General features: G+C 46.6%; 1 protein-coding gene across 4 annotated transcripts in view; it reads right to left on the bottom strand.

Moving 5' to 3' along the window:
* CLUAP1 (clusterin associated protein 1) overlaps positions 1 to 17,434 on the bottom strand; it is a 30,542-nt gene continuing 13,108 nt past the window's right edge. For 2 of the 4 annotated variants that reach the window (XM_010840382.1, XM_010840385.1), the window contains 5 exons: positions 13,999 to 14,132; positions 11,809 to 11,950; positions 4,939 to 5,046; positions 3,746 to 3,801; positions 1 to 1,060 (listed from right to left, as the gene is read on the bottom strand). In XM_010840382.1, coding sequence (XP_010838684.1) covers positions 739 to 1,060; positions 3,746 to 3,801; positions 4,939 to 5,046; positions 11,809 to 11,950; positions 13,999 to 14,132 — 762 coding nt within the window. In that variant the 3' untranslated portion in view covers positions 1 to 738. Of the gene's footprint in view, positions 1,061 to 3,745; positions 3,802 to 4,938; positions 5,047 to 8,938; positions 9,017 to 9,888; positions 9,962 to 11,808; positions 11,951 to 13,998; positions 14,133 to 17,434 lie in introns of all 4 variants that reach the window. The other 2 variants (XM_010840383.1, XM_010840384.1) reach the window with 2 other exon arrangements.

Raw genomic sequence — 17,434 nt, 5'->3', positions numbered from 1 at the left:
TATGGTGTAAAATACATTTATTGAGATAAAAAACTTCACAAGTCTTCCGACTTTATAATTGAAAAGTAAACGAAAACTCCTCTGTGCTTGTTCTCTGTATTAACAAAACCAAAGCAAAGCAAAATCCACATACCTGTCACTCCTCCTTCACAAAAGGGAAATTCTTCTAGTGCTATTTTATTAAATTCAATATGGTTTATTTTTTTAAGTCAGAAACCTGAATACGTACCAACACTTTCCCCTTAATCTCCTCCTTCCTAAGGAGGAACATCAGCCTTCTGAGAGAGAATGAAGTATGCGTGACCTGGGGCATCTCTCTGTTGCCTGATTTTCAAGCAAAGCTGGTTTCCATCTGAATTAGCTACTTTCTTTCAGAAAATTTTAGTTAGTAAAATACATTTAAAGCTTGGTATTGTGAACGTAGAGAAGGAGGAAAATAAGACTACAGAGTGAATTAAAGCCGAGACTCAAAAGCTGATACAACATAAATGTCCTGACTGCCCTACAGTTCCGGAAATGAGGCCTGTGCCCAGTTTCAGCCCCAGGTTTGGGAAGGTCCCGCTGACTTTTAGAGAAAAAGTATGACAAACCTAACAGCCAAGACTTATATGTTGTTGGCTGTTATTTCTCAAAAGCTTTTGCCCTGTGGATGTGAATCTCTAGGAACACATGCATCTCCCAAGTTTTAGGAGATAGAAAAGGCAAAAAAAAAGTCCTCTGTGGGGCTGGCTCCAGTTCTTAAGCTTTGGAATGTGTGAGCAACACCCAAGAAACTAAACCAGAAGCAGGCCTTGCTTCATTAACAAATCCAGCTGGCTTATCCAACAAACGCCTCTTTTCTTCTGCCTCCTTAATTCCCCCTTTCCCTACAAATCCGCGGGTTTTCATCTGCCCAGGTCCCTTGGCACGAAGGTCAGAAGTCACTGTCACTCTCCTCCAGTGGCTCAGGTTTCCGGCCTCTTCGACTGGGCTTGGCCGCTGAGAGTGCCACGCTCTCATCCTCCAGGTCATCGTCGTCTTCGTCGTCCTCCATGTCAATCTCACTGTCCTCCAGGTCTTCCTGTGGGAGAGATGGTGAGCACAGCTGAGTGGCCCCGCCGGTTGCTGATGTCACGTCAGCAGAGACCCTACCTTGCTGTTTCACTAGCAGCTGAATAACCAGCAAAACCTATGCGAAGGGAGAGCTTGGAAGAGGAAATAGTCAGAGTGTGGGGCATAAGCACAGGGCCAGGGTCTACAGACCGCTGGCTGGGACAGTAACACATATGTAAGCGTGTCCTGAAACACCAGCATGCGAACTGAGGCTGGTGCTGCAAGTGGCTTTCCTGCTTCTGTCTCAGGAGCAGCATGGATCTGCTCGTCAAGCCCCAGAGCTCCTCCCCAGCGCCCCCGTCGCAGCAGCCAGCCAGGAGGATGGGGCCTGGAGACAGGCGGGGGGGCTTACTTTGGCTTTTGGATGGAAAGCCACTCAGGAAATGGGTGTAAGGAGCAAACTAAAAGAAACATGCTCTCTCTCTCTCATCATCTGGGTAAGGGTCACTAACTCAGCCAGCTTTCTCAAAGTGCAGGTCCTGTACCCCTGGGGAAACCAGAATGGTCGGTCACTCTATACAGACCATTCCCACCAATGCACAATTTCCCTCTGTTTAAAAACATAAAACACCCTAACACATAACCCATCCTCCTCTGCAGCTGCTCAGCCCTGCTCTCCCGTGGCCTCACAGCAAATCCCTGAGCGAGTCCTGAGCTCACACAGGCCCTGCTCTCTGCCCTCTCAGCACCCTCCAGCCACGCTCTCCCATTGAGGCCCCCAAGACTGAAACAGTCAATGGACTCAGATCCTACAGGTAATTAGTTCTCCATTCTTGACCCCTGAGACCCTCTTCTGTGCTTGCCCCCCTCACTCTCGAATCTTCTTAGTCAAGATGCAGACCCGCTCTCCCTCCCTGACTGCTGTGATACAGAGTTGGCTCGGGCCTCTGCTCTTCCTCTCTACTTCCCTCCCCAAGCAATCATGTCCCCCTCACGGTGATCTTAGGGAGGTTCCCCCAAATTCAGTCTCCAGCTCAGACCTTAAGTCCAGACCTGAATACAACTAGCTTCTCAGCACTAGCATGTGGACACCTAGCAGGTGGCTGACTCAGAATGACCGAGCCAGACCTCCTGTCTGCTCTCCAGGCCCCGTTCTGAGGTCTGCCCGCCTTGGGAATGTAAGAACTACACTTTCAGCCAACGAAGCCACAACCAGGGCATTTCTAACACTTCATGTCCAATTAACAAAACCTGATGGCTCTAACCTTAGAAACAGCACTTCTCAACAATCTGCAGCTACCGCCACTCCCACTTCTGAATCAGACCCCTGCAAATGCCCTCCACCCAATTCCTCACAGCCCCTCCCAAGCACAACCCTCCCCTACCCACTCAGTCAGAACCCTCATCCCTGTCCCTCTTTTCCCTGAATCTGCTTTATTTTTCTTACCATGATGACCCCTGATGTATCTGCTTGATGACCATTAGAATATAAGCCTCATGGAGGCAGGGGATTGGTTCTGTTCACTCCTGAATTCCCCAACCCCTAACGGTGCCTGGGACACAACCAGCACTCAACAAGGACCTGGCGAGTGAATGAGTGCACGGGTGAAGGACAGACCCAAGGTGCTGCATGGAAACAGCCTCCTTGAAGTTAACAAGCAGCAATAGGCACAGAGGAGACTTTAAACTACAAATAAGGTGATCGCTCAGAAAAGTAGAAAGCTATACCAAAGATCAAGCAAATCCTAAGAAGGGGGGCCAGTCGGTGCTCCCCAGGCCACACTGCTGGGACCCAATCAGTGGATCTTTTGTAGAATATCGGTCTAGGCTCTGTGCTGGTGCCAGGCTCCAGACACACGCGGCATTCACCTGGACAGAAGGTCCCTGACTCCATCAGTCCAATCACCTCTTGGGCCTCACAGCCCTGCCAGGGACTCAACAAAGAAGCAGGTCCAGAGCAGTGCAGCCCCAACAACCGGACCCCATTCCGTTGGCCCACAGTTATTCATTCAACAATGCTGAGGGCGCCAGCAGCCTCATGTCACAGCCTCTCTGGGCCCTGGTCTCGGGAGAGCCTGCCTTCTATGTCCCCTCCCAAGAATGGAGCTGGCCTTGACCCCAGCCCTCAACAGCAGCCCTTCTTCTCTAGGATACGGTTCAGAGGCCTGATGGCCCTTCCTGTCTCTTGGCTCAGCATCCACCCCCTCCTCCTCATTAACACAGGGACCGTTAGGTAACTCTACCACCCAGTGTGGAGACCACGTAAGTGGCTTCCTGCCCTGGACACCAGGCATCACTCTTGGGGGAGGTCTCTGCTGGCCCTTAGCAGCTCTCACACACACAAATGGATGAGGCGAAAAAGAAAACCAACCTGCTTCTTGGAGCTGGAAGTCTTGCATTTACCTAAGAAAGCTGGTGCTGCTTCCATCTTTGGAAAGCAAGAATGGAAAGAACAATGAGAAGGAAAAAACCAAAGTAGGGCAAGCATGTTCATTTGAAAAGAAAAGAAATGAGCCATCAACAAGCAAAGACGAGAGGTCAGCTCCCTGGGAGGCCAAGCTCTGCCACAGACCCAGCAACGTGCCAGGTTGAGAAGCAGCTCTTTATACTACACTGGTGAGATGCACTCAGCTCCTTGGTCCACCGAGTCCAGGACCTAGCTGGCCCAGGACCACCGAGACCAGGGCTGCTCAAGGGGCTGGTCAGGACTCACGTCATCATCCGTGTCTCCACCCTGCATCGTGCCCACGACGTGCTTGCTGGGCTGTCCTGAGAAAAAGAGAAGTGTGAAGAGAGCATGAGAACCTGTGAGACAAGGCAGGAAGTGGGCACCAAGATCTGCTTTCCTTTAGGAAAGTGGGAAGAAGAATTCACACTAAAAAGTTGACCTAGGGAGCAGCCAGCTACTCAGAAGTGTACCAGTAACAGATCTTCTGCATTTCCACTTCGGAAAAGAGGAATAAGGCCATGAAATCTGAGCATGAGTCATGGATGGGAAAAATAAACATGCATCCTATAAATGTCCCAGGGGAAGAAATAAAATCACTGAACCCTGTCACTAGAATACATGGAGGTGTGTGCTCTCTGCTGAAGAGATAAGTTCTCGCTTTGTGGGCCAGGGTCACTTGTACTGGGATCCATATCTGGGCTTCGAAAAGTAAAAACAAAAGTTAGTATCACTCTAACTTATCCTTCAAAACAGCATCATTACCAAAGTGGTTCTCCACTCCTCCTCTGGAAGTCAATGTCATCTAAGTGTGACTTCTGCAAAAACTCAAGAGCCACCCTTCCCACGTAGAGGCAGAGAGCTGCACTCCCCTGAAGGCTGAGAAGGGCCCCCAGTGATGTGTGTATGTGTGTGATGTGTACACTTATGTGTGTTTGCATGTGCAGAAAGGCAATTTAGAAGGACCCAGCCCCAAGCCACAACCCCTGTACGGTAGGAGTGGGACATGAGGAAGGCCCCAGAGAAGCACCCACATTCACTCCATGTTATTTTACTGCTTGAGTCTTTTGCAGTGAGAAGGCAGAAACTAAAAACAGGTTTTAACAGCAGAGATGCTCACATAGGTCCCTTATCTGTACATTAATTCTCTGAGCATAAAGGACGTAACTGCACTGAGACCAGTTTGGACCCAAAAAGGAAAGAATTCAGCTCCTTGGTGGAGGCAGTATGTTCCATGACCTCTGTGAGAAGCACCAAACTACAAGCCTGACTCTTCTTGGGGCCAAAGGTAAGAGTATCAGCAGCAAAGATGACCCCTAGGCAGGTTAAGAGCAAAATCCCGATTAACAACAGAGCAGGGTGCTTACGGGCCTGGAAACCCAGCAGCCCTGATGGCAGTCGGGCTGCGGTTTCCTGGGCCCGGGGGTGGGGCAGGGGGTGAGCAAGCGAGGCTGGGCTACCTTGCGTGAGCACCTCCATGGCCGTGCGCAGCTGGGACAGCCGCCTCTCTTCCAGTTCGCTGTCGGATTCATCGTCCTCCTGGATGTCAATGTCAGAGTCACCGTTACCTGGCAGGGACACAAGGAGGCAAAACGAAAGGGCAGCTCCATCACTCCCTCCAGAACAGCCCCTGTCCAGTGAGGCTCCTGTGAAGAGCCATCTGTGCTGCTCAGCTTTTCCTGGGATGCATCTGATTCTACCAGTCTCTTGGGAATGTCCTATAGCTCCTTAGGGAAGGGTTCATGCAGACAAGGATAGGCTAGATTTTTTAAAAAACAGTTTTCCGAAACAAGAAAAAAGTGGGTCAGTTATATCAGAAACACTATTCCGGCATGTAAAACTAAAACACTGACAGCCAGCTGTCAAGGGAGTTGGAAGTTCTTCGTTAGTTTGAGGGTGGGGGGGAACCATTCTCTGTTCAGCAAGACAAGCCTGGAGGCAAGCCAGGAAGGGCCTGAGTGGCTGTCCGGGACAAACGACTGCCTGGTAACTGGCAATGAAAACTGGGGCCCGTGATATTCTTAACTGGAGAAAATTCATTACAAAGATAAAGAGAGGTGGTTCTCAATGCAACAGCCTTTCACATGAATTTCCTAAACACCCCTCTGGAGTCTTGTGCCGGTCGAACATTTCCTGTAAACCTACAGGAGTCTCCACAGTGGGGAGGAAAAGACATCACTGTCCAGCCACTTTTTTGTGCCCAGAGTGGCAGAGGTTTCAGAAGGATGGAACTGGAAGAATGCAGTTGTTGTTCTGATCACTGATTCTTAAGACATTTTGGAAGTAGAGTCACTGTTCATCTGTGATAATGCTTTGTTTATTAGGCCCTGCTGTAGAGAGTGATGACGCGGCAGCTGCATCTGGGTGGGCTCTGAGGAAACGCTCTTCTTCCATCCACCCTGGAGGAAAGTGCTGTGCTCTACAGCACGGAGGCCAGAGCCAGCAGCTGTAGAAAGTGTCAGTAAGAGCATCCTGAGAGGACCTCAGCACAATCGATCCAAAAACTACCCCCTTACAAAAGCCATTACAGAGAATGGGATTAGATATGAATACAAATTAATGACCATAAAGTGAAATCACTCTTCAGATTAGTTCACTTTTTACTTCCTCCAGAAAAAATTTGACCTTAAGTCTTCACCCCATGCAATACAAAGCAAACGAAACCATGAATTTTAACCCAACATTAAAACAAGTACCTCAGACTCAGTATGATTTCTTCTGACAACTCGCAGCAACGGACTGAGGGTCAAACACGTAAAGTTAATAGTGCTAACACAAAAGTCACTGAAGTCGAGCTGTCAGCGACACAGTAATATGAGTACAGCCAACAAGTGTGTTGGGAAGATTCACCAGGGAAAGAACAGACTTGCTGCTGGGACAAGTAGACAGCCACGTGCAAAAGAATGAAGCTGGACCCCTACCTCACACCACACACAAAGGATTAGCCTGAAATGGGTCAGAGATCTAAACGTAAGAATTAAAATGATAGAACACCTAGGAAAAAAACACATGGGTAAATCCCGGTGACCTGGAATTCGGCGGTTTCTCAAACATGCCACTAAAAGCACAGCAATAAAAGAAAAAAAATTAATAAACTGAACTTGATCAAAACTCTGTAACAACAAAGGACAGCATCTAGAAGGTGAATGACAGAAAATACTCGCAAATCACATACGGGTCTGCTATCTAGACATATAACTCCACAGTAAAAAGACCACCCAGGGACTTCCCTGGTAGTCCAGTGATTAAGACTCAGTGCTCCTAATGTAAGGGACCTGGGTTCAATCCCTGGTCAGGGAACTAGATCCCACGTGCCACAATCAAGACCCAGTGCAGCCAAATAAATAAATAAAAATCAAAAAAAAAGATAACCCAATTAAAAAATGTGTGAAGTCGAGAATAGATCTCCCCAAAGAAGATACACAGAAGATACACAGCCAAAAGCAGACAAAAAGATGCTCCATTTCATTAGCTATTTCAGAGAAACTCAAAACCCCAGTGATTAAACTACAGGCAGTTTTTTTTATAGGTTTCTTTTAGATAAGCACTGTCCAACAGAAATATGCCAGCCCCAGATGCAATTTAAAATTTACAAGTATATTAAAGCAAAAGGAACAGGTGAATTAATTTCAATAATGTTCTATTTAACCCAATATACCTAAAACGTCATTTCAATAAGTAACCAACATAAAAAAACGTTAATGAGTAATTTTACTTTCCTTTTATATCAAGTCTTCAAAATCTGGTGTGTATTTGCTACAAACAGTGCATCTCAATTTGGCCTAGCCACATTTCAAGCGCTCAAGAACACCAGCTCGTGGCCAGGAACACCCAGGGCTTCGAGACAGGGAGCTCCCTAGGCGCCTCCTCCATCTCTGGGCGCTGGGGCAACAGCTGATGCAGCAGGACCCTGGAAGTGTGCGCACCATGCGTGAATATCTGCTCTCCACTCCATGACAGGGCTACTCAGTTGCGTTTAAGACATTCCTGGGTCATTTTATAAAGTCAGAGGCGGCCTTCAGTCCTAATGCTACAGTGCCTGAATTCTACAGAGGATGCAGTTAGACACTTAACCGCCAGCAACAAGGTTTAAGACGCTGGTGGGGAGATGAAGAGTCACCTCTGACTTTTATTACCGGGCATCTGAACAAAGTACTTAGTCTTTTTAATCTCTGGGGCCAGTGGCACTTTTCCATCTCTAATTACTCAGCCTTTATCTTCCTCAAACCCCTCAATCCAAACCCCAAAGCCAAACCTGAGGTGACTTCACTCATTGCTTAACAGAGAAAACAGTCTCCATTGGATGTGAGCCCTCAAGCATACGACCCACCTTCCAGCTCATCAAAGTGCCTCAGCTTGAGCCCTGTGTGTTCATACGCTTCCTTGCTCAGTGAAACTCACCCTTGACCCTAGGCCCTGGTTACCAGCCTTTCTGGATTTTCCCTCTCTGGTAGCTCCCATCTTCCCAGCTCCTCAGATTTAATCTTTGCTTAAACAGTCTCCTCATGATCTCCCCTGACTCCTCTTTACAACTGCAATCCATGACCCCCTCCCTACGTCCTGACCTGCTCCACTTCCCCACATTGGCATTTTTCACCTTCCACAAACAGCTTGCTTGTTTGTCCCCAAGCATGTCACCAGCCCGTCAATTCATTTAAGGCAAGCATCCCCATTTACTGTCCACTGAAATGTCCTCAGCACCCAGAACCTCTACTCAATAATGCTTTGCTGGGTTAAATCAGCCACCCACAGGGTAGCCTGAACAAAATGATCTCTTCCAGATCTTGGATTTTGCTCATCCTCACCTCCAATTCAAGTCTATGTACTATTAGATTGTTCTGTTCAGAGGACTTTTTCACAGATAACAGTTCAGGAGGTCTTCCTTTCTACCTCTCCTCATTTATACCCCTGGTGGCTCAGATGGTACAGAACCCACCTCCAGTGCAGGAAACCTGGGTTCAATCCCCGGGTCAGGAAGATCCCCGGAGAAGGGAAGGGCTACTCACTCCAGTACTCTTGCCTGGAGAATTCCATGGATGGAGGAGCCTGCCAGGCTACAGTCCATGGGGTTGCAAAGAGCTGGATACGACTGAGTGACTAACGCCTTCACTTTCCACTGTGGCCAGGTTCCCATATGTGTAGAAAAGCAAAGACAGACGGGGAAGCTTAAGTAGCTCAGGATGAGCAGAACTGAGAATGGTGCTTCATAAGTTATTTTCCTAACTTATTTGCTCACCGCAAGCTAATTAAGCATTACCCTTCATTAGGCTGGTTTAAACTGAAAATTACTTTTCCAGAAACACTAAATCACACATACGCATGAGAATCTCTTTCAGAAGATCCCAAACCTATGGATCACAAACTTAAGGTCTGAGTTAAGAAGAATAAAGCAGGCTCAGTGAGAAAGGTCTCAACGTGCAGTCCAGGGCACAGCGGGATGTAGGGGAACCAGGCTCTTACCTGTGCCGGGCCTCTCGGAGGGGGACACACTCCAGGCAGGCTTATCACCGAGGGCCGCGTCAGGCACTCCTGGCTGACCTGGAACCATAAAGGTGAGCGGCTGCTTTGGCTAGAGAGGCCCAGGGAATTTTCTAAGCTCACCCCTATAGGATTCCCCAGCAGTCCCTACACTCCTTCCAGACAAAGTTGCCTAAGATTCAGGAGAGAGAGCCAGAGAACAAGTATAACAGCAAAGAGGTACGGAAGGAAAAGACACAGAGCAAGAGAGCACGCAGACCTGCGGTCCCGGGGACACCTCCCGCGAGCACGCGAGAGAAACCATCACAAGAAGAGAGAAACAAGCGAGCAGAGAGTCTCGGAGACGCAGCCACCAACCCCACATGACGACCGGGTGCTGCTACTGCGCCCAGGGCTGACCTGACACCCTGGTGAAGTCTGTGGATGAAGTGGGCTGACCAGCCTCGGGGAAGACTCCTTCCCAGGATCTAGGTCTTACATGTAGGTCGCCCCCATTTCTCTGTAGGTGAGAGCCTAGACAAAGGACTGAACTTTGGGGGGACACGTTCTGGGGGTGTGGTGGGGGACTACCTTCAAGAAGATGCACTTGTACCCCATCACAATACTTGCTGCCCCTCAGTTTGCCCTAAAATAAGGAACCCTACAGACTGCTGAAAACAAGATTTCTTCTATAGTTGTATATAACTCTAACTAATAACTATCATTTAAATAGGGGAAAATAAGATTTCAGTTGGCATGAAAACCAGACGTGCTTTTAAATGGTATGTAATTTTTAACACAACACTCTCTCTCAAGCTCCTGAATCAAAATACTACTGATAAAAAAGTTGTGAGAAAATCACCTTTTAAAAAAATAAAATGTGCGTGTTAAGTTTTCCAAGGCTGAAAACACTAGTCCAGAAAAAGCACATCTGTTTAAACGTGTGGACTTACCTCCACTCTTGAGCAGACGTTTTCCTTCCTCCTTGAGCTTGTTTTGCATCAGACGGAGAGTGTTCTCAGTTTCCTGTGGAGCAGGACAAACAAGAGCCAGGAGAAAGGACCCTTTTGGACTGTTTTATCCTTCTTTGCCATGTGAGTACTGCTAGACTTGTGATGCAAAAGCAGAGAAGACTGAGCTCCAGGAAGGGGAGGAGGAAACCTGATACCCCTTCTCCGTCATCACCCCAGGAGCCGGATCAAAGTGGGGGGCTCCCAGCAAGGACACATTTGGCCAAGATGGGCCTGACCGGCCTCCAAACCCACGCTCCTTCCATCACACCTAACTGCCTCTGAAGAAAAGCAACAACACAATGAAACGTCTGCCACCCATGCTGGCGTGGGACGTGGACACAGAAACGGATGCATCAGCTCTGGGCCTTTTGCTAATAAAATAAAGCAGGGATTTACCATTTTCCTTCCCTGCACAATTCTAGCCCTGAGAGGTGCTAACTGGTGGAAGTGATCAAACAGGAAAAGAAAGAAAGACAGACTCATCTTAATTCCTAGGATATTTTTTTAAAAAGCCAATACTTGAGTTGGGTTATAAAATGTGACCCTGATTATTCTCAAGAGAAAATGGGAGAGGAAATCGGCTTTAAAAAAGGTGCTGTTGTTCTAAACATTACAAAGGAAGCAGTGTTCCACGATGAGATATTCTGAGGGACCAGGAACCAGAAGCCCAGGAGCAGGTGTGAGCCGGCAGGTGCTGCCGAAAGGACAGTGGGCAGGGAGGGGCCCCTCAGAAGTCACCCCAGCTGCCCTCTCGCATCCCGAGGCATGTTCTTCCTTACGTTTTCCAAGCCCAGGGTGGCCCAGAAACAGAACAAAATGGTCAGCTTATTTTCACTGTCTCTTTACTGCTCTTTCCCAGATGCTCAGTGTTTAAGATTTCCAGAACCCCAGGGGCTTTTCACTGCCCTCAAAATGTGCCTGTCCTGGGTCCCCCACTCCTGCCTCTGCCGTAAGCAAGAGTGGCAACAGGTTCCCTGTCCAGATAAACGTGTCCAGATGAAGGTGATAAGCCACTCACAGCCAGCTCTCCTGGACAACGAAGCAGCATCACCTAATTCAAATGTCCAGGTTTGTAAGAAGGCAAGGATGACCTTTACACCAAAAGTTGTCAAGGACAGCAGGGGAAAGGGAGGTTGCAGACCAGTGTCACAGTGAACATAAATTTCAAACGACGATTCTTGGGTTAAGGAGAAATATTCTTAGGGGATAAGGACAATTCAAAATGACAGCAATCCAACTTCCTTAGTTCTGATTCCATATTTATCAACTGATGCTAGGACCTGAAATACTCTTTCGTAAATGACTTTACACACTGGGATGAGAGGAACCTGTAAAACAACTGGTCAGGTTCAAGGTCATACCTCTTTCCCACAATAAACTACAATGCTTTATAAAGCAGTTTCTGAAAAGCCAGTCTGGATGATTCAATTAACGAGGGCTTGAAAATCTTCCAGTGAATTAACCAAGCAAGTTTTTAGATCTGTCCTCAGGACGCATTACATAATTTGTGGGACTCAGTGCAAAATAAAATGCAGTTAAGAATTAAGAATTTCAAGACAACGCAGCATTAAAGCCAGCCCAGGAATTTCTAAGCCTGCAGTTATAACCAACTGCCCAGGTCACGTGGTGGCCCTGTCTGTAGCCCTGACCGACCAAACCTGCCATCAAAAACCTGACAACTTTTGAGTCCAGGCTATACAACCAGGAAAACAGAAGCACCACATGAGCCTGATCAGGGAGAAAAAACACTCATCCGATATTCTTTCTCATGATGCTCTTTATAAACCGGCAAGTCAACAAGTACAAAGCAACACACGGGAACCGAACCAACGGTCTGTGCAGAAGGGACTCAGCACTCACCTCAAACCTCTCCTGCTCCATCCTGTGATGATCCTCCAGCTGCTGCTCCAGATAAGCCAGATTCCGAAACTTCTCGAGATAAATTTCATACTGCTTCTGCAATTCCTCCTCAATCTTCTCATATTCATCCATAAACGCTGGCCTAAAACAACAAAATGAAAAAAAAAAAAGGAAAGATTAACCAATACACAAACATAGAGTAGCTTGAAATTGGTATTCAGAGCCCCAGATTCCATCCTGGCTTTCTCTGGAAAGCCTTTAACTGGGGGAGGTTCTTCATTCTTGTAACAAAAGCTAATTTCTCCTTTTCTCTCTCCTCCCCACAAAAGGAAGATACATTTAATCAAAAATTAAGATGGGTTCTTTGTAAAAGCTAGAAAAATATCCTGAAAGTACTAAGAATAAAATTAAAATGATGCCTAATTTCATCACTAGGTGTTACCACTTAACATTTGACGTTCATCCTTCCAGACTTTTTGGTGCGTAGGTATATACAGAAATGACTCCTTTTTAACAAACACTAAGAATGTTCTCTCAGATGAAGCTCTAGGGCCTTTTTTTCTCATTTGGTATGGCACAGACTTCAATACAGTTAAAAAATAATCACAAACTGGATACATCTCTAAAAATCAATAAATTAAATGTATGCATTATCTTGTGTGCTAAATCACTTCAGGCGTGTCTGACTCGTTGCACCGCATGGACTGTAGCTCGCCAGGCTCCTCTGTCCATGGGATTCTCCAGGCAAGAATACTGGAGTGGGTTGCCATGCCCTCCTCCAGGGGATCTTGCTGACCCAGGGATCAAACCCCTGTCTCTTAGTCTCCTGCACTGACAGGAGGGTTCTTTACCACTGGTGCCACCTGAGAAGCCCCATGCACTAACTTAGCTGGGCTTAATACTCTGCTGTCTGCATGTTCCAAAATTTAATCAGTCCCCTAAAAAAAGAAACAAAGGTTGCTACAAATTAAAGCCAAATTTTAATTAAACCAAAATATAAAAACTTAAAAACAGTGACTTCCCGGTTATTAAGACTCCCTGCTCCCAATGCAGGAGACCTGCGTTCTGTCCCTGGTCAGCGAACTAGATCCCACAAGCCACAACTCAAGATCCCACATGCTGCACCCAAATAGATAATAAAAATAATTTTTTAAAAACTTTTAAAAAAATGTTTAAACTGGTTTGCTGAATTTTCTATTTTCTATTGTTGATCTTAAAGAGAAACCTCTCTTCTTTTAAAACAATGAACAGATAAACTAGAAAAATAATTCAAAATCTCTTGGAGTAGAGGAAAACAGAAATTTTTCCATTAAAAAGATCTGAGGCTTAACAAAATTGAATTTAAACTTGAAAGGCAGAATTTTTTAATGAGACAAATCTATCCAGTGACCCTGATTCCAGAGGCGGAAGGGGCCGGGGTGTGCCCTTGAGGAGGAGGAAGCCTGATGCTCTCTGGGCTACTGTCTGCTCTTCCTAGGCGCTGCCTGCCCGCAGGTCTCAGGACAGCAGCCAGAGTGCAGGCCAGGTACCAGTGTCCCAAACAAGCAAGGCATGTTCAGAGTGGACACAGCAGCTGGACAGAGGAGGAAGGACAGAGAAAAATAATGGAAGAATGAAAAGGGACGAAGAGCAACAGGGCAGAGCAAGGAAAAGCAGATACAGAGCTGCGGGGGTTGGGAGGGAGGGAGAAGGGGAGATGGAAGCAGGGAGGGAGGCAGAGAAAAAGAAAGAGGTGGGGGCAAGAGAGAGTGAACCCCAAGAAAATGTGAGGCGCATGCTGGAAAGGGAAGAAGATGAATTACCAGTGAGGAATTATAAAGCTCTAAATCCAACTCCAACCAAGAAGCAAGAGAGTTTCTATTCCCACCTAATTTATGGCAGGACACGGGTCTGGGGAGCCAGGCCTCGTATAACAACTTCCACCACCTGGATTTACTTACTTTGCCTTGCATTCCAAGAAGCTAAAAGGCTAGAAGTGGGGGTTCAAGAATAAAGCAGTTTTCCAGACATACCGAAAGCAGTCAACAGACGGAGCCCAACGGTGTGCTTGTTGGAACAAGAGACACACGTACATTCTGCAGCAGAGGCGTCCCACGGCCTGAAAGGCTAACGCCACTGGCCGCACACTCCCTCGGTCTGCTCCGACTTCCAGGGGCAGCCCTCCACTCACGCCCCGGTGTTCACACCTACCTGACGCTCTGCAGAGTCTGCAGTCGCTTCCGATTTCTTTCCAGCTCTAATTTCCTCTTTTCGATTTTGGCTTCTAAGTTAGCTTCGTCAGAGGCCACATTATTGAGCAGGTCTTTTGTCTTCTGAACCTGTGCCTACATTTAACAGGAAATGAAGGAGACAAGGTCCAGTAAAGGACCTCGACCCGACTCTGAAAGAGAGGGGCTTCTCAACTCCTCAGGCCCAGCAAGACCTCGGGAAACAGAAACAAAGGGAAGCAAACAGATCAAACCCTCCCCCAAGCCATCGCTCACTTAACCCACTATTTCCAGGAGGAACATCACAGAGGCCCAGGAAAAAAAGTATCCATTTTTCTTCCATGAGAAGGTGTTTCTGCCCAGGGAAACGAATGCAGGTGGAAAGAATCCTGCGTAGGAAAGTATCCTACGCAGAGCCTGAGACCTGTCGGCTCACCTGTTGAGATGGTTACACCTCACCTGCAGGTGATGGTCCGCCTTCATCTACCTGGTTCAGGCTTCTCCCAAGCTACAAAGAACTGACTTACAGAACAGATGCACAAACAAGCTTTATCTTAGCTTCACTTCCCTGGAGTTTGCTCAGATTCATGTCCATTGAGTTAATAATGCCATCCAACCATATCATCCTCTGCCACCCCCTTCTTTTGCTTTCCATCTTTCCCAGCATCAGGGTCTTTTCCAATCAGTTGGCTCTTCCCATCAGGTGGCCAAAGTACTGGAGCTTCAGCTTCAGCATCACTACTTCTAATTCAGGGTTGATTTCCTTTAGAATTGACTGGTTTGATCTCCTTAGAATTTACACGTGTGGTCTGTTTACCGGAGAAGGCAATGGCAACCCACTCCAGTATTCTTGCCTAGCAAATCCCATGGACGGAGGAGCCTGGTGGGCTGCCGTCTGTGGGGTCACACAGTCGGACACGACTGAAGCGACTTCGCATAGCATAGTCTGTTTACCTGCAGGCCCCTGAAATGCTATGTGGTCCAGAGAAACTGCCTAAGGAGACTAGACACATTCCACGACTCTCAAGAGTCGGCACACACTTGGAAGCGTCACTTTCATTGATAATTTATGGCTTAATTTTTTTTGTCTAACTTCACTAACCATTTCCAAGGTGCCTTCATGAAGACGAATCTCATGCCACTAACTTGTTGAAGGTACTCACAAAGCCCAAGCAGGGATCCGAGTTTACTCTCAGAGGAAGACAAAGTGGGTCTCCGTTTTGAACAAACTACTCAAGCTAATGGCAACACTTCTGTAAATCAGTCAGATTAAAACCTAGTGAATCATCTATCTGACCTCAAAAGTAAAGTTTTTTAAAAGGTTCTGGGACGTTCCTGGTCGTCCAGTGGCTGAGACTCTTTGCTCCCAATGCAGGAGGCCCAGGTTCGATTCCTGGTCAGGGGACTAGATCCCACATGCTGCAACTAAGACCCAGCTCAGCCAGATAAATACATATTTTTTAAAAAGGCTCTTCTTAAAATAAATGGCCTATATTTTATAATCCCTTTTAAGTTTCCAGGTTGTTTCATTTTTTTTGAATTATCAAATATTATGGATATTTTCCAACAATGAAAAGACACCTTAAGAGATTTTCACCAAGAAATGAACTGTGCCCTCATTCGGCAGCCTCAACAGGCCGCCCTCATTGTTAATGCACTTAGTAGAAAAAGCACATTTATGCCATGCTAACTTGATTCAGCCAGAACACTCACAAGCACAAAAATATTATCATTAAAATTTTGCTTTATATTAACAATTACAAACTTACAAAGAGCTCAAGTATAATACAAAGCATTTTTCCCTGACTTAGATGAGAGTGAGCCGCTGACATGATGCTCCATCACTTCTAAATACTTTAATGTGTATTTCCTGCAATAAGGACTTCCTCCTATACATCCAGACAGAAGACGAACCCTGACGCACAACCTCATCCAACCCACAACCCACTGAAGGCCTCAATAGCAGACAGGAGTGACCCTGGGCATTCATTCAGTCACCAGGTCTACCTGGTCTCCTTGGGTCTGGACAGCTCCTCAGCCTCTCCTGGAAGTTCAGGGCCTTTCCACTGCTGAAGAATAGGGGCCAGGGCACTTCAGAATGCCCCTCAACCTGCCTTCATCTAATTAGCTTCAGATGATGCACCCTTAGCAGAACAGCGCAGATTATCACCGCCCCCTGCCTTTCAACAGGCACGCATTATTCTGACCTGCTCCATCATGGAAGATGTTCACCCTGATCGTTGGATTAAGGGAATGTCTGTCAAGCTACTCATATATCACTCTCTTCTTAATTAATGAGTATCTTATAGGGAGCTACTTTGAAACCATGTAAAAATCTGCTTTTCATCAGTTTGCAATGTATTCATTTACCTTTTATACCTGTGAGCACTCATCCAACGGTCTACAATCCATTACTGTATTTATTTTGACACTTAACCTGTCTCTGATGTGGCTGGGGGAAGCTCATTCAGGCTGGCTTCTGTGTCCCTTTCACATTCTTTGAGTATTTCGTGCTTTCTGGCAGAAGAAGACCTTGTATTTTCTTCTCCCAGCTCTGGAATCAGTCATTTCTCCCAAGAGCCCTGCTTCCCTTTAGAGCCCAATGGCATTTAGAAACCAAGATCTGGGGGCTAGGTGTCCTTGGGGCTAAGAAACATGAATGCGCGTGTGGGTATGCATGCCTATGTACATTATATGTCATACATAAGGTATGTGTACATAAGATTCATTCCCATAACTATCTGTCTATATTGAAATGCATTTAACTGTCAATCAACACCTATTTCAGGGTTTGCTCTAATTTTTTCCCTTTCCATATCAGTAACCCCGTCTCCAATGGTGAGAACCTTGGCTCCCGCATCTTTAATATATTCCCTCATTTGGTCAAGTTGCCGATATGGAACTGTCTCCCATCTGGGCTGCCCCACACCTCCCCCGCTGCTGAGGCTCTGCCTCTCTGTGCTGAGCTGAACAGGGAGTGTCACTGTTACATGACAAGAGGACTATAAAAACCTATCCATCTTGGAGTTCTGTACAACTCTCAGCAAATTTTGTTTTATAACTACTCCTAATTTATGTAAGGCCCCTCATCTCTGTATACTGAGTAAAATGAACCTCTAATAATGAAAGTGGAGAGTGAGAAAGTGGGCTTAAAGCTCAACATTCAGAAAATGAAGATCATGGCATCTGGTCCCATCACTTCATGGGAAATAGATGGGCAAACAGTGGAAACAGTGTCAGACTTTATTTTTGGGGGCTCCAAAATCATTGCAGATGGTGACTGCAGCCATGAAATTAAAAGACGCTTACTCCTTGGAAGGAAAGTTATGACCAACCTAGATAGCATATTCAAAAGCAGAGACATTACTTTGCCAACAAAGGTCCGTCTAGTCAAGGCTATGATTTTTCCTGTGGTCATG

The sequence above is a fragment of the Bison bison genome, unplaced genomic scaffold (genome assembly GCF_000754665.1).
Source record: "Bison bison bison isolate TAMUID 2011002044 unplaced genomic scaffold, Bison_UMD1.0 scf7180017864144, whole genome shotgun sequence".
NCBI lineage: Eukaryota > Metazoa > Chordata > Mammalia > Artiodactyla > Bovidae > Bison > Bison bison.
This window is presented reverse-complemented; position numbering and strand designations above follow the sequence as displayed.